This window comes from Aythya marila, assembly GCF_965140915.1.
Source record: "Aythya marila genome assembly, chromosome: 1".
NCBI lineage: Eukaryota > Metazoa > Chordata > Aves > Anseriformes > Anatidae > Aythya > Aythya marila.
In genome coordinates, this window is record NC_139042.1 from 27,670,821 (window position 1) to 27,692,614 (window position 21,794).

The 21,794-nt window shown below is 41.1% G+C and overlaps 1 protein-coding gene across 4 annotated transcripts in view; it reads left to right on the top strand.

Moving 5' to 3' along the window:
- Positions 1-20,719, top strand: part of ATP7B (ATPase copper transporting beta) — a 43,582-nt gene extending 22,863 nt beyond the window's left edge. For all 4 annotated transcript variants that reach the window (XM_082762264.1, XM_082762265.1, XM_082762263.1 and 1 more), the window contains 18 exons: positions 890-1,053; positions 1,848-2,009; positions 3,936-4,012; positions 4,375-4,549; positions 5,126-5,359; positions 5,553-5,644; positions 5,760-5,887; positions 7,972-8,126; positions 8,332-8,466; positions 9,268-9,462; positions 10,622-10,804; positions 12,312-12,510; positions 13,779-13,925; positions 15,309-15,451; positions 16,438-16,641; positions 16,754-16,871; positions 17,620-17,722; positions 18,699-20,719. In XM_082762264.1, the coding sequence (XP_082618390.1) occupies positions 890-1,053; positions 1,848-2,009; positions 3,936-4,012; positions 4,375-4,549; positions 5,126-5,359; positions 5,553-5,644; positions 5,760-5,887; positions 7,972-8,126; positions 8,332-8,466; positions 9,268-9,462; positions 10,622-10,804; positions 12,312-12,510; positions 13,779-13,925; positions 15,309-15,451; positions 16,438-16,641; positions 16,754-16,871; positions 17,620-17,722; positions 18,699-18,963 (2,879 nt within the window). In that variant the 3' untranslated portion in view covers positions 18,964-20,719. The remainder of the gene's footprint in view (positions 1-889; positions 1,054-1,847; positions 2,010-3,935; positions 4,013-4,374; positions 4,550-5,125; positions 5,360-5,552; positions 5,645-5,759; positions 5,888-7,971; positions 8,127-8,331; positions 8,467-9,267; positions 9,463-10,621; positions 10,805-12,311; positions 12,511-13,778; positions 13,926-15,308; positions 15,452-16,437; positions 16,642-16,753; positions 16,872-17,619; positions 17,723-18,698) is intronic.
- Positions 20,720-21,794: the final 1,075 nt, after the last annotated feature.

A 21,794-nucleotide genomic window follows, 5' to 3' on the forward strand; every position in this document is an offset into this window, starting at 1 on the left:
TGGACCTATGGACGTAGTTGTTTTGCAACAGGAAGCTGTTGTTACATGATGGACATTTCAAATAAGGCTCAAGACAAGAGCAGAGACATTGTTCCCATTGTGTTCTCAGGACCTTACTGCTTTACAGAGCAATCCACCTCTTCCAGAGCTGTCTGACACATTTGTGATGTGAAACTTATTCTTCAGCATACATTTGCACAAGCAAGTACAAATAAATGTGTGGCTCCAGTGCCTGGGTAATTGGTTGAGGCACAGCCAGGCTTATTAAGTTCTAACTCTGCATTCTGGAGCTACCTCTGCCCTGACCATACAGAACATGAACAGATGAGCCTTCGTATTGTCTGCTGCAATGCATGTTGGCATGATTTAGGAAAGCTTTGCTTATAGATTTCTGTGCACCCAGTCTCCCAGTGATGCTCACTGCAATAGTAACAAATCAGGAAACAACTACCACCTCAGGTCAGTTTTGTTTTTTGATTTTAAGTCTAGATTTTTTTTTTTTTAAATAAAAGGCCGAACATTGTGCAGTGGAATTTGTTTAGGGCTTTCCAAACTCAGAGTCCAGGGTAGAGCTTGTAGCAAACGGTGTAGAAATTGCTTATGGTCTTTCTTTTTGTTTCATTAGACCATAGCAAGACTCATCTTTTTTTTCTAGTGTACCCGTTGCAACTCCTGTCGTTGCTAAAGGGAACTGTGTTATGGTCACATCTCAGTAAAATCTCTGCTGCTGTGACCAGGGAACAACACTAGAAGGAGGCAGAGAGAGAGCACTAGACATAAAAAGACTCTAAGCTGTTACAGCCCACATCAGAAATCACTTGTAATATTTTATTTTTCTTCCTCTCAAAGGAACTATGTTATCTAACCTTTTTTATTATTGCCACTACAGGAATTGTTTCAGTGTTGGTAGCCCTGATGGCAGGTAAAGCAGAGATAAAATACAAGCCAGAGTTCATACAGCCTCTTGAAATTGCACAGCTGATCCAGAATTTGGGTTTTGAGGCTACTGTCATAGAAGATCATGCAGAAACAGAAGGAAATGTGGAGCTTCTTGTAAGTAATGTATACTTGAAACTGTATGTTGGTTTTGGAAATATCAGCTTTGGAAGAAGCAGCTTCTTATAAACACTTTTGTTTAAAGAGTTATTGCCTCAGTGGGTCAGTTCTGTCAGGTGACACCAATTTTCCTTAACTTGATTTTCTCTTTTCAGCAATTATCTTAGAAAGACCTGTCCAAAGGGGCTGAAAAAAAATAATTAGTAGTTGTATGTAAAAAATAGGCTTTTGTTAGCAAGAGGAAATGAAACAGATGGAACAGGAAATGTCTATCATCAAATATGTGATGAGAATGTCAGGGGGTTTGTAGAAGAGGCCTGAGAAGGTTGGGTAATATTAGTAAATTGTTCATGCTGAGGACAGATTCTTCAAAAGTCTTTTTATTCTCGGACATACATCTATTGTAAGAAAGATAACAACAGTCTGCAGTTATGCTAATAGATCAGAAAGAGGGAACATCTCTTACTGAAGCTACCAGGAAATTTCAGTAAACTAGCTGGTTGCAGAAATTTACAATAAAAGTGGACAGTTATATTCTCAGCTTTGTTTCCTTTAAGATAGCTTTATAAACTCTTCATTCTGAGGGCTTGGGTCACTACCAGCAGAGTTTGAACAGTCATTAGTGTTTTCTTAAAAAGAAAAATAATGGTCTTCCTTGAACACTGAAACCTGCATCAATAATGCTAAAGCTAATTAACTTCTGTACTGGTCCTTCTTAACACTGACAGTGAGAAGAGGCTGCTTTTGATTTCAAAGACTGCAAACTGTTCCTAAAATTGTGTTTTCTTCAGATTACAGGGATGACTTGTGCTTCGTGTGTTCACAACATTGAATCCAAACTTATGAGAACAAACGGCATATTCTACGCCTCAGTTGCACTGGCTACTTGCAAAGCTCACATCCAGTTTGATCCTGAAATTACAGGACCTCGAGACATTATAAAAATAATTGAGGTAGGTGGGCTTTAGAAAAAAAAATAATATATGAACAGTTATAAGTTGAAGCTAAAAAGAAAATAAAACAGCTGATATTTGGGAAGTGTTGCTGACTTTTGCAGATAATGTATGGTGTTTGCTGTATGTGTACGGTCTTGCCTATGTGGTGAAGCTGCTGTGCTTCACAGAATTGCATAGCATCCCAGGCTGTTGCTCTAAAAACACCCTCCAAAAATTATCATAAAAACCCAGACTTTTTAAATCTCTATCTGGTGTAAGTGTCTCTATATCCATTCTGGCTGTTCTGTATGTGGAATCGTGTGTCGCCAGTTTCCAGTTGTTTCAGTGAAGTGTTGTTACATCAGAAGAAACTACGACTTTCTCTTGTCACTGGAAGAGACTGTAAAGGGAGTTTTGTAACAGCAGGGAGCTAAACCCTGTTCATACCATGAGTATTAAACATCTCTGTATACACTGGCATTTATTCCCATAATAATTCAGAGAGAAGCTGTTTAAACCAAAACAGGATGTGATACAGCCTGTAAAGGAAAAAAATCCTGGCTTATCAGTAACCGCAGAGATCATAAAATCTGCCGTTATCATGGCCCAGGTGCCAAAGGTGACAAAGCTTTTTCTTTTGTTTTGGCAGAAGGGGAAGAGAACTTGTTGTATGAGCCACACACAGAAAGTAGTCAGGAGAACAGCAGAGACTGTCTTCCTCTCATATACTTGAGAGTACTTGTTCAGAAAAAGCTCTTTGTCTGTATAGCTGAAGTGGCAGCAGTGGTTAATGTGTAAGTAGTAGGCTGCTCAGGCTGGTAGAGTAGTTCTGTGAAGTACATTTTGCCACAGGAGCATCTGATAATGCAGCTCTTGAGTTCAATTTTTTTTTTTTGAGGGTTGTCGGGGAGTGGTTTCACTGCAGCAGCTCACCTAAGTGTCAGGCAGAACTGGCTTTTTGCACCTTTGCTTTGTCCTGCGGTTAGCTTTGCAGGTTAAAACTGAATCTGGTAGTCCCCATTTTCTACTTCAGGTGTATCTATGAACTGTACTGTTAACAAGGTGAATCACAGAATCGCAGACTGGTTTGGGTTGGAAGCCCACCCAGTTCCAACCCCCTGCCGTGGGCAGGGACACCTCCCACCAGCCCAGGTTGCCCAAAGCCCCATCCAGCCTGGCCTTGAGCACCTCCGGGGATGGGGCATCCACAGCTTCTCTGGGCAGCCTGTGCCAGGGCCTCACCACCCTCTGAGTGAAGAATTTCTTCCTCATATCTAATCTAAACCTACCCTGTTTAGTTTGAAACCATTCCCCCCTTGTCCTACCACTACACCCCCTGACAAGGAGTCCCTCCCCACCTTTCCTGTAGCCCCCTTTAGGTACTGGAAGGCTGCTGTAAGGTCTCCCTGGAGCCTTCTCTTCTCCAGGCTGAACAACCCCAACTCCCTCGGCCTGTCTTCATAGAAGAGGTGCTCCAGCCCTCTGATTACCTCATGGCCCTCCTCTGGACTTGTTCTAATGCATCCATGCTAGCAAGGTTTACTAGCCCAGAGGCTTGTATACATTTTTCCCTTCCTTTGTGGTGTTTTCTGTTTCTCATACCAGTGGGGAGGAAAGCGTGTAAAATTCCTTTGAAGATGAGGACAGCAGAATTCCAGCTATGGGAGCTGCCTGTGCCTAAGAAGCCAGGATACTGACTGCATCATGATTTTGTCCGTGTATAGATAAAAAAAAGTCCTTTATAGGCCATGTTTTGAGTCCTGGCTGATATATGATCTCACATTGGCAGGATCTGAAAATAAATAAGAAAATGGCATTTATTAAATATGGAACAGTGTCCTTTTCTGACATTTCTTCTAAAAGTAGTGTCATTTAAGTATGTTATGAGTAATATCGTTAGTTTAATCAAAGCTAACTCATCTTCCCTCCCCTTTTAATAAAAAGGAAATTGGCTTTCATGCTTCTGTGTCTAGAAGAGTTCCAAATGCACATAACTTGGATCATAAAAAAGAAATACAGCAGTAAGTATTTCTCTTCCTCTCTCAGTAATGAGTGCATGTAGATCATCTCTTGTAATTCACCATCCTCACTTTCCCCAGTTAATTTAGCTTATCCTTGTATAAAGCATATTTAATGTTATGATTTGCTATTCGGTTCAGATACTTTTATTACTTTGATTAGCCTCAGTTTTTAACAGATAAAGCTCTGTACATTTATATATGTAGGAGACACTAAAGTTGTCCTGAAGTGCTGGATCTTTCCCAAATATCCTGAAGCTTTGTGTTAGCACAGCACTAATACCCTCGCTCTGCACCATCATGGTGTTTGGCCTGGGTATTATGGGGTGTGCCATGGCCGGGGATTTACAGCTTCTACTTTTCAGGTGGAGGAAGTCTTTCTTGTGCAGCCTAGTGTTTGGTATCCCTGTCTTAATCCTAATGATTTATATGCTAATACCTGACGGCGGACACCATGGGTCTATGGTGCTGGAACAGAATCTCATTCCTGGATTATCTATATTAAATCTTCTCTTCTTTGTCCTGTGCACTTTTGTTCAGGTATGTCCAGAATATTTCCTAGGGGGGTGTTTTTTATTCATCTCCCATTTACATAATCTGATCTGATAAAGACAGGAGACTGGAAGGGTTTAATGGATTATACCTTCACTCTTCTCTGTACCACCTACATAGACTTAAGCAGGACTTTTCTGCAAAATGCCAATTCTGTAATTGCTCACAGCGCTTACTCCTGCCACAGTTTTGCCAGTTGCATTTCTAAGAGGGGAAAGTAATGTTAAACCAAATAAATACCTGATTGGTTGCAAACTGGTTGGGTAACTCTAGATAAATCACTTCAACTTCTGTGCTTAGTTTATTTTGCATTTCTAGCAAAAGGGTGGTATTTAGCTGGCAGAGCTGTTCAGAGAGCAAGGAAGGGCGAGTGAGGGGATGACAAGGGAATCAACCTCCGAGTAGATGACTTGACTGAAGTTGCAACATATAGCTCACACGGGACAGCAATCCCTTCCCTTATCTACTGCATGTTCATAATTCTATTATAATAGGTGGTATTATGTGCTCCTTGCTTTCACTGCTGTGATCTTAACGTGAGTTTGTCCACGCTTACGCCAACAGTTTCTTGGTGGATGGTATTTTTACCTACAAGCTTACAAATCCCTGAAGCACAAGACAGCCAATATGGATGTGCTCATCGTACTGGCCACGACGATTGCGTACGTGTATTCCTGTGTGATCCTGATGGTGGCCATCATTGAAAAGGCAGAGAAAAGTCCTGTCACTTTCTTTGACACTCCTCCAATGCTGTTTGTATTCATTGCCCTTGGGAGATGGCTCGAACACATAGCAAAGGTAACTCATCTCCACAGAAAATGCCGTGCTTTTATAATGAGAATAGAATAAAACTATTCAGATTAATTTTGGAGTCAGATGTTTCTGATATTTGTGGTACTGTGGTCATTTAAAGTTCATGTATCATCGTGTTCAGTAGGCATCAGCATTTATACATCTCAGTATGTCTTAATCATGTGTCTCTGTTTCTTAGAGTAAGACCTCAGAAGCTCTTGCTAAACTTATATCTCTTCAAGCCACGGAAGCCACTGTGGTGACTCTTGGACCTGACCACTCTATCATCAGGTATTCATGAACCAAAAAAAGCTCAGCCTAGGCTTGATGAGTAAATGTGAAAGCATTATTCTTTTGAAGCTGTTGGCCTAAACGATCTGTCTTGTTCTACTTGTGTCTTTTGCAGGGAGGAGCAAGTAGCTGTTGAACTGGTTCAGAGGGGTGATATTGTAAAAGTTGTTCCTGGTGGAAAGTTCCCTGTGGATGGAAAGGTGATTGAAGGCAGTTCTATGGCAGATGAGTCTCTCATTACTGGTAATTTCCTTTTAACTTACTCAGGGATGTGAAATCTGCTGTAACTTTTTCATACAAGAAAAGAAAACAGCCCCAAACCAAAAGGTGTTGTCTGAATAACCTCCCAGCTTAATGAACGCTGTGGCTGGGCTTTGTGAGCTTCAGTCTAAATCCTGTCTGCACGCACCCTTAAAAAAAAAAAAAAAAAAACCACAAAGCATCTCAGCTCAATTCAGTGACTTTTACTGATGTATTAATGGGATGGATGGAAGCTAAACACTATTGTCGTTATTCCAGAGAGATGTTAGCAATTTCCCCAGGATTATATTTGCAGAGGTGGTACCTTTTCAGAAGTAACTTCTAAAGGGCAGTGGAGACACAGCTGAAATACTGGGGTCTATATGCATGGGCATCAGACAGGGCTTCCAAGAGGGACTGCCAAGTGAGCAAGGAGAGAGAAAGCAAACCTCACACCTTGGGGCTCATTAAGGGTCGTGGGACTTACTCATAATTTTTGAAAATTTCATTTCTTTTTGTTAATTAAGGATTTATTTGATTGTGTAATTTTTATAAATAACTTAAAGGGTCTGTAACTTCTACATTGTCATTGGCTTGCTTGATGTAGTTATGTATTTCTTTGCCTAGGGAGGAGGGGACACCCTTAATTTTAGGAGAACCAGTCATCGCTTGCCTTAAGAACAGAAAATAAAGGTTTTGTAGAGATTCTTGAAAAGACAACGTGAGAACAGGAGCTTTGCCGCAGAGACAAATTTTGTAGTCTTTGAAAATTGAGGGTGGAAGAAATGGAGACAATGTCCAAACTCCCATGGCTGTACAAAATATCAGTTGGAGAAATTCATAGAGGTTCCTTTTAAGATCAGTTTGTTCCTGGCCCTTTTGAGGGATGGCATGCTGGAGGGTTAGGATTAAGGAAATTTAAGCTTCTTCCTCCATTATTGGTCTCACAAAAGGTCAGGACAAGTTATAGCTCAGAGGTTCAGAGCAAAATGGCAAAGAGGGATTCTCATAATCCAGGTGTTCGGGCTCTCTTGTTCTGGGGAAAGGTGTAGGATTTCCGTCCACCCCCAGCTTCTACAGTTGCTGGTGACTACCACACCAAGCAGTGCGGTGTTTTTCCAGGCAGCTTGCTGGATTTGTTAGAGGACTGATCAACTTTGTTGTGCTTTTGAAGATTAAACTGATTATTGTCCAGTTAATCAAATAAAGCCTTGCCCAAATTCCTTCACTAATTAAGTGATTTAATAAAAAGCTGGGAAGGTAATGAGATGACTGATGCTTTATCTGCAGGGATAGTAATGCTAATTTTTTTTTTTTGGTTGAGGAAAGGAAAGAATGAAGCATAAGATCTAGTTTCTGGCCCATTTGCTAAGCAGAATCACAGAAAACAGAGGTGACTGAGCCATCTGTTTGTTGTACACGACTTCCACATTCTGTGGTTTGAGGAGCTGTGCTGCGTCTTCTTGTTCACAGTCTCCAGGTTACGTGATTTTTTGGCACTTTGCTGGTGCCAATTCACAGTTTTTTATAAACATAATATACACAGAAAATGTATCCTAAATCTTTTCTGTTACTTTAATAGCCTGTGTTTTGGGTGCCACAAAATTAGCTATCTTCTCTCACAGTGACCCTGTCCATTTGGCTGTTTATTTTGTGATGCATTTCTTAGCCAAGATACTCAGAAATATTACTTCCCCTCCCACGTGTCTCAAAGTTCCAGTGAAGGCATGAGAAACCATGGCCTATTTTAGGAAAATCTGGGCACTGGCATTTGTAGGCTGTAGGGGATTATGTTTCTGGAGGTCAGAGAATGAGAGCCCTAGATCTCAGGCAGGCTGAAAAGGAAGAGCCAGAGACGTCTGCTAAGGCATTTGCTGCAAAAATAAACCCAGAAAAAGGTTTATAGAAGTATGACACCACTTATACATAGCTTCAGAAGACAAAAACAAGATGTGACTTCATGTCATTATTGTTCAGCATGCTGATTTTGCTAGCATGCAATGTGCTGTGTGCTAATGGACTAAATTCAGTGTCATTAGAGGTGCTTGCACTGGTCTGGCACATCTGTTCTTACTCTTTCTTTCCAGGGGAAGCCATGCCAGTCACCAAAAAGCCTGGGAGCACGGTGATCGCTGGGTCTATAAATGCACATGGCTCAGTTCTTGTTAACGCAACCCATGTTGGTAACGATACCACCCTAGCACAGATCGTGAAATTGGTGGAAGAAGCTCAGATGTCAAAGGTAAAAGTAATAGAAAGTAAGCCTTATTCACAGATTTTGATTAAATTAGAAAAAATATCCCATATTCTGACATATTTACGCATTCAGCAAACTGCTGTTTTTCCAGACTTCAAAAAAAGAATCAGATAAAGACTATTGCTTTCATGAATTCTGCATATTTGTGTTTTGATCATAAACATGCAAATCTCTCTCTTTCTTTTTGTAGGCACCTATCCAGCAACTGGCAGATAGGTTTAGTGGATATTTTGTTCCATTTATCATCATTATTTCTACAGTGACCTTGTTAGTATGGATCACAATTGGTTTTATAAAGTTTGATATCATTCAGAAATACTTTCCTGTAAGTAATTTCGTTAAGAGTTGGATTTTGTTGTTAGTGAAGTCTCCCAATGAAATTAATGTACCTTTGGTGTGTAGGGTTTGATGTTGTTTTTGTACAGTGTGGTGTTTTCTACACAGAGTAGATATATTTGCAGGTATAAATATACCTGTGCTTTTAGCCCTTATTTCTGCATGGGGTTCTCACAAACTGAAACTACTGGTATTTCTTCTGGAATAAACATTATCTATAACTGTATTGAAAGGAACTGAGCTGTTCCTATCATGCTTGAAATATTGTTTGAACATCCTTTTCCATGGCAGATAGTGGGTTTGGTGTTAGAAGGAAGGTGATCTCTTATATTTTCGATGTATATTTGCTATGCTCGGCAACTGTGGCAATCCATGCACCTGGATGTAGGGTTCTCCTTTGGTAAATCATGAAGGGAAGGCCAGGAAGCTACACAATCATCCAGGAGCCTGAAAAGAGAGTCACTCTGTCAAACCACTTAATGTAAGGGGTAATTCTGCTGTGTTGCTTCAATAGGTGGTGTCCAACAGAAAGTCCTGAAGCATATGTGTGCTTGAGCAGCAAGAAAGCCACAAAATGCTGCCATAAACAACTTGTAATATTGATGTTTTTCTATCATTACAGTAACAATAATAGATTGTTTTCCTATCCTGGAGGTTTCTGGGTAAATGTGTGTTGCTTTTTTTTGAAGTGAATAAGAATGCACATGTGTGTTATCTTCTATCAGCAAACATGCATCTCTTTGTTGTTTTTTGTTTGTTTGTTTGTTTGTTTTTCCCCCCTCTCTTGCAGAATCAGAACAAAGACGTTACAAAAGCTGAACTGATACTGCGGTTTGCATTTCAAACCTCGATCACCGTGCTGAGCATTGCATGCCCCTGTTCTTTAGGCTTGGCTACCCCAACAGCTGTGATGGTGGGCACAGGAGTCGCTGCGCAGAACGGTATTCTCATCAAAGGGGGAAAGCCCCTGGAAATGGCACACAAGGTTAATGCTTCATTTGTACTTTTGTAGCTTACCCAGCTGTTGCAACATAGAAAACTGATGAAAAGAGGAGGAGGAAAAAGGATTTGACATGTCCAAAGCCAGTAAGAAGAAGATGGGTTTAAACTATGTTATGGGAGACTGGATTAGACATAAACGGAATAACTTAAGTGAAAGGGATAAGTAAGAATAAGTTAATCAGACTGATAATTATTGTTCTTACTGGACATGATAAAATTGTGATATGAGAGATCAGAAGGCTCTTTACAAGGCTCTGCAAAATAAACAAAAAAAGCAACAAATACAAAAGTAACGGCAAAATGGAACAACTACAAAAGAAAAGAAACATGAAAAATACTCTAATTAATGTTGTTTTAGCTTTTTTTTTTTTTGTTTCGTTTGGATTTTTGGATTACAGGGAAAAGTTGGGTCAGGGCTTGGAAAATTAGGTGACTTGTTGAATTCTGCAGGGTTGATGGGCTGGAATAGCTGCGAATGGAAATGGTGCTGACTTTAGGGGTTTTGGTTTATGTGTTTCTCCGTGCTGTGTTTATTTTTCAAGATTAGAATTTAGCTTTGATTTTTGGTGTATGTGGGGCCGTGTTTCTTGGTTCTTTGCTGATTCCTCAAGACCCACAGGGCTGGCTAACCAGTGATTGCTGAATTTGGTGAGGTTGGCTTTGATTAGATCATTGTTTCTTGAATTTGTTGCAGTTTCTTGAATTCTCTCCCACCCGCTCTATCTCCAAACAACTTTGAATCCTCTTTCCTAAATGCTACTGCTAATTATTTGGAACAGGAGTTGTAAAAGCCCTCCTTGTATTGCATACCTTGTGGTAAAAGTGAGTAAGGTGCCATTACATGAATCCTGCATGAGAATACATACACACAAAGTGCAAGTCCTGCAGTGAGTGTGTTGTCTGAGATCCTGATACAGGTACAGCATGGTACTGTAGCTGTATGGGCAATGAATAAGAAGGCATGAGGAGTCCTGCACAGACAGTTCACAGTACAGGAATCCCTGACTTTTGTAGGTTTATTCATTGTGGTTTGGTTACACTAATCTGATTATTGATCTCTTGCCTGCATTTATGTGCCTAAAGCATGCAAACATTCCTACGATCACACAGCTTAGGTAGTAACTGTGGTTTCTTTTTTGCAGATCAAGACCGTGATGTTTGATAAAACTGGGACCATCACCTGTGGAGTTCCTAAAGTGATGAGGGTGCTTCTGCTGGGAGACACAGCTGTGCTCTCTCTGAAGAAGGTCCTGGCAGTGGTTGGCACTGCAGAAGCCAGCAGCGAGCATCCTTTAGGAGTAGCAGTGACTAAATACTGCAAAGAGGTACTGAGCCTTTCTGTTTCACCTCAGGGTTGAAGAGATCTACATGAATGCAGCGATGTTGTGTGAAATGAGCAAGTTCCAGAGGGACAGGCCTCTCTGAAAAGTAACAGGCTGAAAAGCTGGCGGATTTTATGATTGTGCATCTTACTCTGAGTGATACCTAGAAGGCATATTCTAAGCTTTGGCTTTCTGGTAATTCTATGGAGTCCTCAGGCAAGATCTTACGAAGTTTTCCCAGAAATAACAGGGGGAAAAAAAAGGATTACGGAATATATGCAGGAAGAATGCTTATGTTTAAAATAGCATCGTGAAGCAAATATATATGGTGACATTTCACATATTACCTGGTTGTAGTAGTCACTTCTGTTAGTCATTTGCTTATCTGAATAGATCAAGCAAACAGCTTTAAACCAAACATGAATACTGTCCTGTGAAATGTGTGAATTTCACAAAAGAATTAATAGATTTACTCCCATTTTCACAAATTGTGCAGATCCTTAGAGGTCGCTTACATATCGCGTGTGTTCATCAAGTATTTCAGGAAGAATGAAGGTACAAATAGAAACCAACATAGGAAACCTGCTTTAAAAATAACCAGCTTCTTGCTGCTAAGAGAAGTCACTGGGCTTTTTGTGATTAGTTGATGAATCTGAAACTTACTAATGATAGATCTTTCAGTGGTGAAATTTAGAAGTTAACATGTAAATTTAGAAGGAAAAATAGAGTGTAGGTAGTGATTCAATTGCCTCCTTTATATATAACATTTTCTGTTTCCAAATTTGTCTTAGTTTCCCTGATACTTATGTCATTATCACATGCACCAATTATCACTGGCTTATGGTTATATGAATTCAAATGCTGTACTGTTTGCAGGTATTCTTACCATGTGCCTTATCATCTCGACATTGTAATGAGGTCACTGAAAGGTACACACAGTTCTGACTTTGAGAGCTAAGCCAGAATAACTTGGTTATAAATGAATGAATTGCAAAAAGATTGGAAAAAAAAAAAAACACTACAGGGTTCTGATAATTCATTTTCTCATCTTGAAGGTACTCACTGGCTTCTCCTTCACTCCACAAAAACAAAACAAAACAAAAAAACAGTTTCCTTAGTAGAAACTAAGGAAATCATCCACCAGGTCAGCAGATCACAGGGATTAGATGCAGTTTTTCACTGTCCTTATATGTGTTTGTGTATATACATAAGAGCTGATGCCACACAGCCACTTGTCTGTGAAGCTAATTAGAAGTTGCCTCTTTTCAGAGGCTGTATGGCTTGCTGTAGTATTTCTTTTTAGTTCCTAATCTTGGCTGAGGTCATGAACCAACACTGTAACTTCTTTGCATTTGAAAACCCCGGCACATCTAGGACATCCTTATTTTAATTTCTGTTCTATGCTGCTTTAAGTCTTTGTCAAGAGGAGGAATGAGGTCTCTTTTTGGTGGGAGTTGTCTAATATTTGTACCACGCGCTGACTGACAGTGAACTCTGCTTACATCTGCAGGAGCTTGGCACCCAGAGCCTGGGCTACTGCACCAACTTCCAGGCGGTCCCAGGCTGTGGCATCAGCTGTAAAGTTGGCGGCGTTGAGGCTGTCCTGGGCATGGCCGAGGAGGGGCTGGGTGAGCTGGATGCTAACAGGAGCGGGGACAGCAGCGTTCCTCTGGAAGATAACGCACTGATCGCGCTCCCTGAATCAGAAGGTACTTCTGCCCAAGGGCTAATGAATCCTGCCAGACTAGGAACAGCAGAAGGATGGAGAGAGAGACAAAGAATATGAGGGACAAAAATAAGCCTTTATGAAAATTTGAACTCTCTTCTCCCCTACTCTCAATTGCTCTGGAATTCAGAAACCTAATTAAGGATCTGGATGCTACAGTGCTGAGTACTCCAAAAGTCTGCACAATACCTAGGCAATAAGCCATAGTCAGCAAGGTCCCTTTAGGACAGAAGAATGGTCCATCAGAGAGCAAAGTTTGACAATTAGCATGATCTTCTTACTTGGAGCAATTACCTTTAACATACGTTATCTTATTGCTACATTTATGTCCTACCTTTTAGTTCTGTAATAACTTGGACCTTTTGTTTTCTGTTTCAATATCTCTCAAGGCACTTAATTAAAAAAAAATAATCAGCAGGTGCACAATAAAAGTTTCAGTGCGTAATGTTTTTGATTTAGCCAACAAATTTATTTTTGTTTCAGGCTCTGTGAAAGGCACTTTGATCTTTGTTATTGTACGAGAGAAAGAATACATATTGAAAGCCTTCTTTAAGAAGCTCATCAGTTCTCTGAAGACTGTGTCTCTTCTGACCTTTTTGAGAAAGCTATTAGAAGAATTAAATAAAATAAGAACTTTAATCATCAGAACTGTGCCATGTGTGAATGGTGTTGATGTAATAGCTTCTCTCTGTCTTCAGATGGCTTTTGTGAAGTTGGATTGACTTCTTAATGAAGAGCTCTCCATACTGTTTCATTGTTTGTTAGAACAAAACTACTTTTTTTGTTACCAAAAATAGCCTTTATATTTGAAAGAAGTTGTTAGTTGTGAGAACAATGGGGCGTGACATTTAGGAAATGAGCACGCTGCACTTACCCAGGAAAACAATGCGAACTCACAGAGGCAAATATGTGCAAATGCTTCCATTAAGTTCATGACACAGTTCTGTGTATAAACAGGCTCAGAAGTGAGTCTTGAAGGAGGAAAGTTTTGTGAGGCTGTCAGCAGGTAGTGGCTATGCGTTTGGGTTTGGCCACGACAGCAGCACTTCAAATAAGCCTCATTTCATTCGATAAGCCCCCAGATGAAGTGTCTAGGATGTGGCCATTCCCAGTCAAAGACTCACACAAAAGAAAACCTCTGCAGAGTGTTTCAATAGCTAGTGCAGCCTGAAACTGTCGTTCTCAAACATAATGTCTCTGGCATGTCTCCTTTTTGTAAGTCTCTCATTTTTCTTTTCTCTCTCCACGAAGGTCCGTCAGCTTCCCACGTGTACTCGGTGCTGATTGGAAATCGCGAGTGGATGCGGCGCAATGGCTTGCACATCGCAAATGATGTAAATGATGCAATGACAGACCACGAAACCAAAGGACAGACTGCCGTATTAGTGGCTATAGATGGTAACTGCTGTTCTTTGGAGAGACTTAATCAATGTCAAATGATTCTACCATGGAAAGGATAAAAACAAAGTGAACCAAGTCATTGGTAACTTAGTGTCAAGCGACTACTACTACTTATTATTATTACTTCCAGTATTTATATAATAATACAATATATATATATACTATATATAATGATACAATTATGATATTATATCACAGTAACTTATAATGTTATAAATAATATTTGCTTTCAGTGTTTAAAGATCTTGTTGGGTAATTTTTAATTTAAATTTTCATTTCTGAACCTCCTGCTTCCAAAAAGCAGTGCTGGTGCAGGGTGTGCAACCACAAACTGATGTCCCACCCAGACTTTACATCACTTAAGGATTTCAGGTTGACCCATTGCATTACTGATCTCAAAATACTTCATGAATAAACGTGGGAGATCATTAGATTGTTCAAGTATAAAAGAAATGCTAGATCAGACTAAATGAGTTTTTCCAGAGGGCTTCTGCTCTGTGCCACACAGAAAGGGATCCTAGACAACACCTTGATACGAGAAGCTGCTGTAATGGTGATAGATTGCCAGTGCACCTGTGATCTTGATTTGGGGCCTCTGAATTAATCAGTGAATAAATAATCTTGATGTGCACACAGAGTAATTTTCAGAGGCCTTTGCATGTCTCCACTGGGGCTCTGTCAGGGTCCAGCAAAATCAAATGCTGAAAATCAGGACCCTTGGAGTTCCTGTTGTTGGTAGTGATAGTGACCGGGGAAACTGGGGACTGAAACCTTGTTAAGGCCTTACTTTTGAAAAAGTAAGCATGGGATTTTTGTAAGTCACGTGCAGTCACACAGCATGGGATTTTTGTAAGTCATGTGAAGAAAACACAGAAATGCCTTTCAGTCGATGTGTTGGAAGTTGGGCACAGCATTCCTGTAGAGAAGTAATTAATTGTGATAGAGATCCAACCCTGAAAGATTAGGGGATATAAAAACAAATGCACTGCTTCCTGGAGGAATAGCTTCAGCACCTGACCTGGGCACAAAACATTCTCTGGCCCTCAATCATATTTGTCCAGGCCATAAAACCTATCAGTTGGGCATGTTTAAAAGCCACCCCCTTATTTTCCCCTATTTTCCCCTTCTTCCTGGTCCAGGAGTTTTATCAAAGGAGCCTATTGTTAGATCTGGAACAGATAAAAGAGAGGTGTGTGTGTGTGTAAGAAAGGGGCCATAGCTTAGAAAACTTCAGATGGTGGTTCAGGCTTCTGAAAGCCGATCCTGCTCAGAAAATGTTGCTTTACAAGCCACCGTGGTGTGATGGAGGGAAAGTCCTACACTTTTGTTGCCCCTTTGCTGCCCAAAGCTGTTTTTAACGCAGGATGTCTCTTTGTGAAGGTGCCCTGTGTGGAATGATTGCCATAGCAGACACTGTCAAGCAGGAGGCAGCCCTTGCTGTGCACACGCTGAAAAACATGGGAATAGACGTGGTGCTGATAACAGGAGACAACAGAAAAACTGCAAAAGCCATTGCTACTCAGGTACCTTTTTGCATTTAAAAAAAAATGTGATGGGCTTCCAAGGATCTGCTTGTTCCAGTGGGTTGGGAGTAAGCAGAGTTTCCCTGGATGTGTTAAAGAAAGGTTAACGTCTGTTGAACTGGACTGAAAATCAGGTGGAGTTGTAAAGTCCAGTGACTGCACTAAGACCTCAGTGAAGACAAGCATTCAGTGCTGTCCCCAGTAAGGGAAGTTGGGATCTGGAAGTTGGGATCGTATTTTAATTCCCTCTTTCATCTTTGCGTTCAGTTGTTTTAAAGTGCTTCCCCACCCCACCTTTCTTTGTTATGGGAAGAAGTTTTTCAGAAATGGACCTTGATTTATGGCTGCGGGCACCCAGGTGAAGTTTTCAAAGGAGCTTACTCTATGCCAACCCACGTTTTCACTGAAATTTTGTCACTTACTTCCTTTCCAATGGAAAAATGGGGAGCTACTTTTCAAATGTTACTTTTTGAAACATAAAAGGTAACTTCTACCTCTTGTAGTGAAAAGCTGATCTCTACCTGATGAAGCAGCCTGACCAGGGGTGTTGTCACGGCCCTCTTTAGTACACCCACCTCTGTTCTGTTCTCCAACTGCAGCACTAAGCTATTGGTTAAGCATCTTCAGGTTAGTTGAGGTGTGGACAGGTGAATTTATCCAGCCATCTACTTTCTTTTCAGTTTCCCTGAGACTTGCATATTTAGGTTGACGTGTGTTTTCCCTAGTGTAAGTGCCTGATGACTCTGACATGTGCCAAGGGCAGTGTGTGGTTTGCCAGCCTCTCTGTGGTAATGATGAAGGGGACTGTAATCAATCCCTTTTTTACACCAAAAACATGTTGGTCATCAGCTTTCTGTGCTGCTTGCAAGTGTGGCCTTGACCAGAATTAGTTTGGGTGTTTGTTTTTCCCTAAAAACAGCAGGTGGCCTTTCCTTTTGGCGTGAAGCATGTCACCAACAAGCACGCGTTTCTTTCTTTGTACGTAGGTTGGGATCAAAAAAGTCTTCGCTGAGGTTCTTCCTTCTCACAAGGTTGCAAAGGTCCAGGAGCTCCAAAACGAGAGGCGGAAGGTTGCAATGGTTGGTGACGGAGTCAATGATTCCCCTGCACTAGCCAGGGCTGACATTGGAATTGCGATTGGAACGGGCACCGACGTTGCCATTGAAGCAGCAGACGTTGTTCTCATCCGAGTGAGCACTATGGTTTTGACCTGGCTTCTTTCATCACTTTGTTGCTCTTCTTTTTAGCTCGGTGTTCTGAAGACTGCGTGTGGAAACCTTTCGATGCTTTTCTGTCTTGCAGAACAACTTGCTAGATGTTGTTGCCAGTATTCACTTATCAAAGAGAACAGTACGAAGGATACGGATAAATCTGATTCTTGCCTTAATCTATAATCTGCTTGGAATACCAATAGCAGCAGGTGGGTGGCTGCTGGAGCTCAGCCTGAGGAAGACAGCAGCAGTGCTCAGCTCTGTGGTGTCTCTTGCAGGATTTCCTGCTCAAGGAACTGAAAAGAGGTTCCTGAAGCATCTAAGCCTTGGCAGAGGGAGGGAGGACAAAATATATACGTTTATAGATGTTTATGTTGGTAGAAGTCTATATTCTCCCAATTTTAAGCTCTTATGAGTGAATTCGTATATGTTAAAAAAAATAAAAAAATAAAAAAGCTCTTATTTTACATAGCAGTACTTGGGGATCAGTTTTAGTATATTTTAAACCACCTCTCATGAGAGAGATCATCCCACTTCTTGGTGCTCGCTCTTTTATTCAGCCTGAACTGCACATTTTCTCTCATACTGTTTAGATTCTCCGTGCTTCTGTCAGACATCTTCTCGTGCTCCAAATTCCAACTTAAAACTTACTTTTAGCAGTTCTCTTTTTCTTTGTCAGTAAGTTCTCCCTCGTTTGCCTGGCTGTTGCTTTGTCTTTCTATCGCTTTTGCTTTTTTCATATGTGCAGAAGGGACAAATAGGCTTACCTTGTGGCTGCAGTCTTGTAGCTGAATCTGTGCAAAGCCCAGCCCTTGCAACTGAAGGGAAATATTTAAAACTAAGTAAATACATGTTTATCTGGTTGTATTTCTAGAGGTCTCAATAAGTCACGTTGCTCTGTTCTGTGATACGCAGGGACAAGCTGCCCTGGCTGACGTCTGTATGCTCTTTTGCTAGGTGTGTTCATGCCCGTCGGCCTCGTGCTTCAGCCTTGGATGGGATCAGCTGCGATGGCAGCCTCCTCTGTGTCCGTCGTGCTGTCCTCCCTGCAGCTGAAATGGCAAGTGGGCTTACACTGAGCAACTGGGGGGCTGTCAGCAGCTCAAACGAGACAGTAGTTTGGGCTTTGTATACCTAAAAACACCTGACAGCCCTTTAGCATGGGGCTGTTGTGTCTAATTCTTGGCTCCAAAAGAGATGGATGTCACTATCATGAACACACCCAGACTTAAGACTATATTGAGTCTTTAATTATCAGCTGAAGTGCTGAGTGGATGCCACAAGGGCAGCTGTGTTGGAGACTGTGAACCAAGTTCAGTACCAAGGGAGGTAATGATTGGTGCTGTTCTTGCTGTGGATATCAACCGAACAAATAATTCAAATGAGAGTTCTCCGTAAAGTAGCAGTAAATGATTTTTGAAAGACTTGCACCTGCTTTTATTACTTAGTCTTTTTAATTTAGCCAAGGAGAAAAAGAAGCAAAGTATGTTTATTCTTTTGGCCCTTGCAGCTGGTGAAAGCATCCTGCTTTTCTTTTATTGGAAGTGAGTGACTGTTTGAAATGTAACAAGATTTTTCAAATTCTATTAAATTTTATTCTACATTTTTTGGGTGCAGTTGCAATGGACCTAGTTTTAAGAGCTTTGTGAACACGCATCTTTTTAAAATCAAAATTTTTAGAGTTTCTGAAATTAGTCCAAACCGTCAAATGTTTCTACTGTAGCTTGGGCCTTTTGTAGTGTACAGTGCAGTGTCAACTAATGTAGGAAATCTGTTACTGCATCATGATTCTGATCCTGTGAATGCTCAGTGAGATCACAGTCTCGAATAAAAACCTCATTTTGAGACACCTTATCGTTTACTGTTTGAACTGTCGTAATGCCATGTGATCACCACTCTTAGCCATTAATATTTCGTATGAAGTGCAGATAGCAAACTTCTCAGGTTATGAGAAGTTTCTGACTTATTGTAATGCCAAAGTCACTTCCACACATTGACCTCTTGATATTAAATGTCTTTTCTCTCTCTCTTCTTAGTTATAAGAAGCCAGACACAGAAAGTTACGAGGCACAAGCTCAAGGCCGCATGAAGCCACTGACTCCTTCCCAAATCAGTGTTCACATTGGGATGGATGATAGGAGGAGGGATTCATCCAGACCCGCTCCCTGGGATCAGATCAGTCAAGTCTCTCTCTCTTCCTTGACTTCAGACAAGCTGCCCAGACATAATGGCTTTTTTGAGGAGGAAGGGGACAAGTGGTCACTGCTCATGAACGGAAGAGATGAAGAGCAGTACATCTGAAGCACCGTGTTCTTAGTGCTGCAGGAAACATCCCAATGACGAGAGGAGCTGAGTTATGCCATCAAGATCTTCAAGGTTATAAGCAAAGTTGTTACTTCAGCTCACAAAACGACTGCAACTCAGTCTGGTGTTGAGTTGTATGGGTTGTGGATTCCTTCAGGCCACCAGTTACGTCCAGTCACTGAAAGAATCTGGGGCCCTGTAGTGAACTGGCTCCTTTGCACACAGCAAATACTGAAATAATGTAAAATTTCAGAGTTTAATGGAGCTTCTCTCTTCTGGACTGCTTGCTGGGCACCAAATTTCATACTTTTCACTGTTTTTAACTTTATTCTTTCAAGAGTACGTGAAGCAAAAATATTTTTCAGAGCTTCCAAGTACTAATTTCTCTGTCCAAGTGAAAATATCCGTGGCATAAGGAGCTCTGTGGTTGGAAGCTGTATTTTTAAGCAGAATCCTAACTAGTCACACTACTGTGAGAGCACTTTATACTTAGGATTCGTGTGCATCTTATTGGACCAAAAATGCTTCAGTGTTTCACTGACTGCGTTTACAGATATTCCTGTTTGGGACAAACTCCTGAAAGTCACTAGGAATATTCCGTTCTTAATGCAATTCCTGGTCCAAGTTAGCACAGCAGTTTCCTGTGGATACCTTGCAGAATCCCTTGACGTCCTGGACAATTGGACAGTTGGCTTGTTCTTCCCTCGGACTGGGTGAAGAATTTATGTGAAGGGGGTATTTACCATGGAGTGACTGAAAGCAGGACTAGGTCTGATGTCGGTGTGACTCCAGCATGGCTGGATGGAGCAAGTTTGTTGCATGTTAAGACCAGTTTGTGTGTTGATTAAAATGGAGTCAAAAGGTTAAATGGGACGTGGTGGAAAAGCAGCCTTAAAATGCAGGACTTCTACTTAACTGCAGTGTAATTTACTGTTTCTGATGACAGAAGGGCTTGAGCTAAAAAGATCTGCAATAGCTTGAATTTGAATGCAAATGGGTTTTCATGTTTTGAATTGGTTTTAATTTTCATCTTTTCTCTAGTTTAATAAGAAATGAAGGTGCTGAACAAATGTTTTTCACTTTAACATCTTTACCAAAGCTGGCAGTAACTTTGTCACTCTGAATGTCACATTTTACCCTTAACACCTTTTGGGATCAGTCAGGGCAATCGACTGCTTCAGTGCGCTGAATCTGGTCCCGTGGTGCTGTGCTGCTGGACTGTGGGACTCTGAAGCAAGCAGACCAGAGTTTTATGATCTGGTTTAAGAGGTGAAAGAACAGAAATTACTGTGCTGAGCAATGTGAAGTAAGCATTTAATTTCACTGACTTACATATAGGACTGTTTCCCGTGGGGGTTCAAATCCTGCTCCTCTTAATGGTTTTTGTTTTACAAGTAAGGAAGAAGGCTCTTCCTAAAGCATCAGGCAGGTCTTCCTGTCCTCTCTTCCTCTTAATATTATGTTTGAGCTGTCCTCGGAAAACATCAACAGCATTGCCTTAAATATAATTACGAATCTGTTTTAAAACTGTAAAATGTCCTTATATGCAGAGATTACTTTCACAGCGTGCACTTTTCAAACATGCCACAGGTGCCTACGGATGGCCTTGTGGGGAAGGTGGTCTACTGGTCCACTACGTTGTGTTTTCTTACCAGTGCTTACAGTAAAAAATTGGTGTTTTGGTTTTTTTTTTTCAAACAAACAAAGCCTGCGTGTCTTGGTTTTTGTTGTTGTTGGGTTTTGGAGGGGTGCACCAAAAATAAAGTGATAGACTGCAGCAGAACCAAGGCTTACTTGATTAAATTGTTGACTTGATCACCGCTTTCTGGAACTTCAGACCAGTCTGCCGGCTAGATTAGTCTTCTGCTTATTAATGCAACACGTCTGAAAGATAGTTTAAGCCAAAAATCACGTTATACACACATCCAAAATTATGGTGATGGGTAAGAGATTTTGTGGCTGATTAGATTGACTGCTTTGAGATCTAGTTCAGGCAGAGTAAGCAGAAAAAAAGACAATTACTCCGTGCATTGAGGCAGGTAAGGTTGTAAGCATGCTGAAGGGTGGAATTAGAATCCCAAATCATCCTGAGAAATCGGACAGGACTGACAAATGTTGCAGAGAGGACAGAGAGGAATTAAAGGTCAGCCTGGCAGGAGAAAAGGTCAAGTGGTTGTCTTGTGCTTGTTTTGTGACCCGTTCTAGCAGCACTGTGGTGCTGTAAAGTGGACACATACACAGAGGTGCGTAAAGGTTGTCACCTACATGACATAAAACAACTGTTCGGCTCTGGTGAGGGATCAGCTGGAGCTGCAGCTCTGGTTTTGTATGCCACGCTTGTTAGGAAATGTTGTAGACGGTTCAGAAAAGAGCAACGAGACTTAGGAGAAGTCTAGAAAACATGCGAACATAAGGACCTGAGAATAAGAAACGTAAGCAGGTAAGCCCTCAGCTCAGTGCCCTGGCTGCTCACCCATACACCACACACCTCCCTTTTCCCAGGATTAAACATTCTGATGGATTGGGGAGCACAGAGAGGCTTTTCAAATCCCAATTGTTGTCTTCAGTGTCTAAATTCTGCACATTCCCCTGGCGTGACTCAGGTGCTGGAGATCTGAGCCTAAACGTTGATTTATCTGATGATAAACCAACACACAGGAATGTCACAGCTGTGCTGCAGGGGTGACGTTGTTTTCTCTAAATCTTTGTTGCTGTCTAGTTATTTTGCCTTGGAAAAAGTAGTGAGTCTTTGCCTGTATATATTTATAGATATATTTATTAACACAGAAGACACTTAGAGGGTAAGTTGCTGTTGCTTTGGTTTCCAT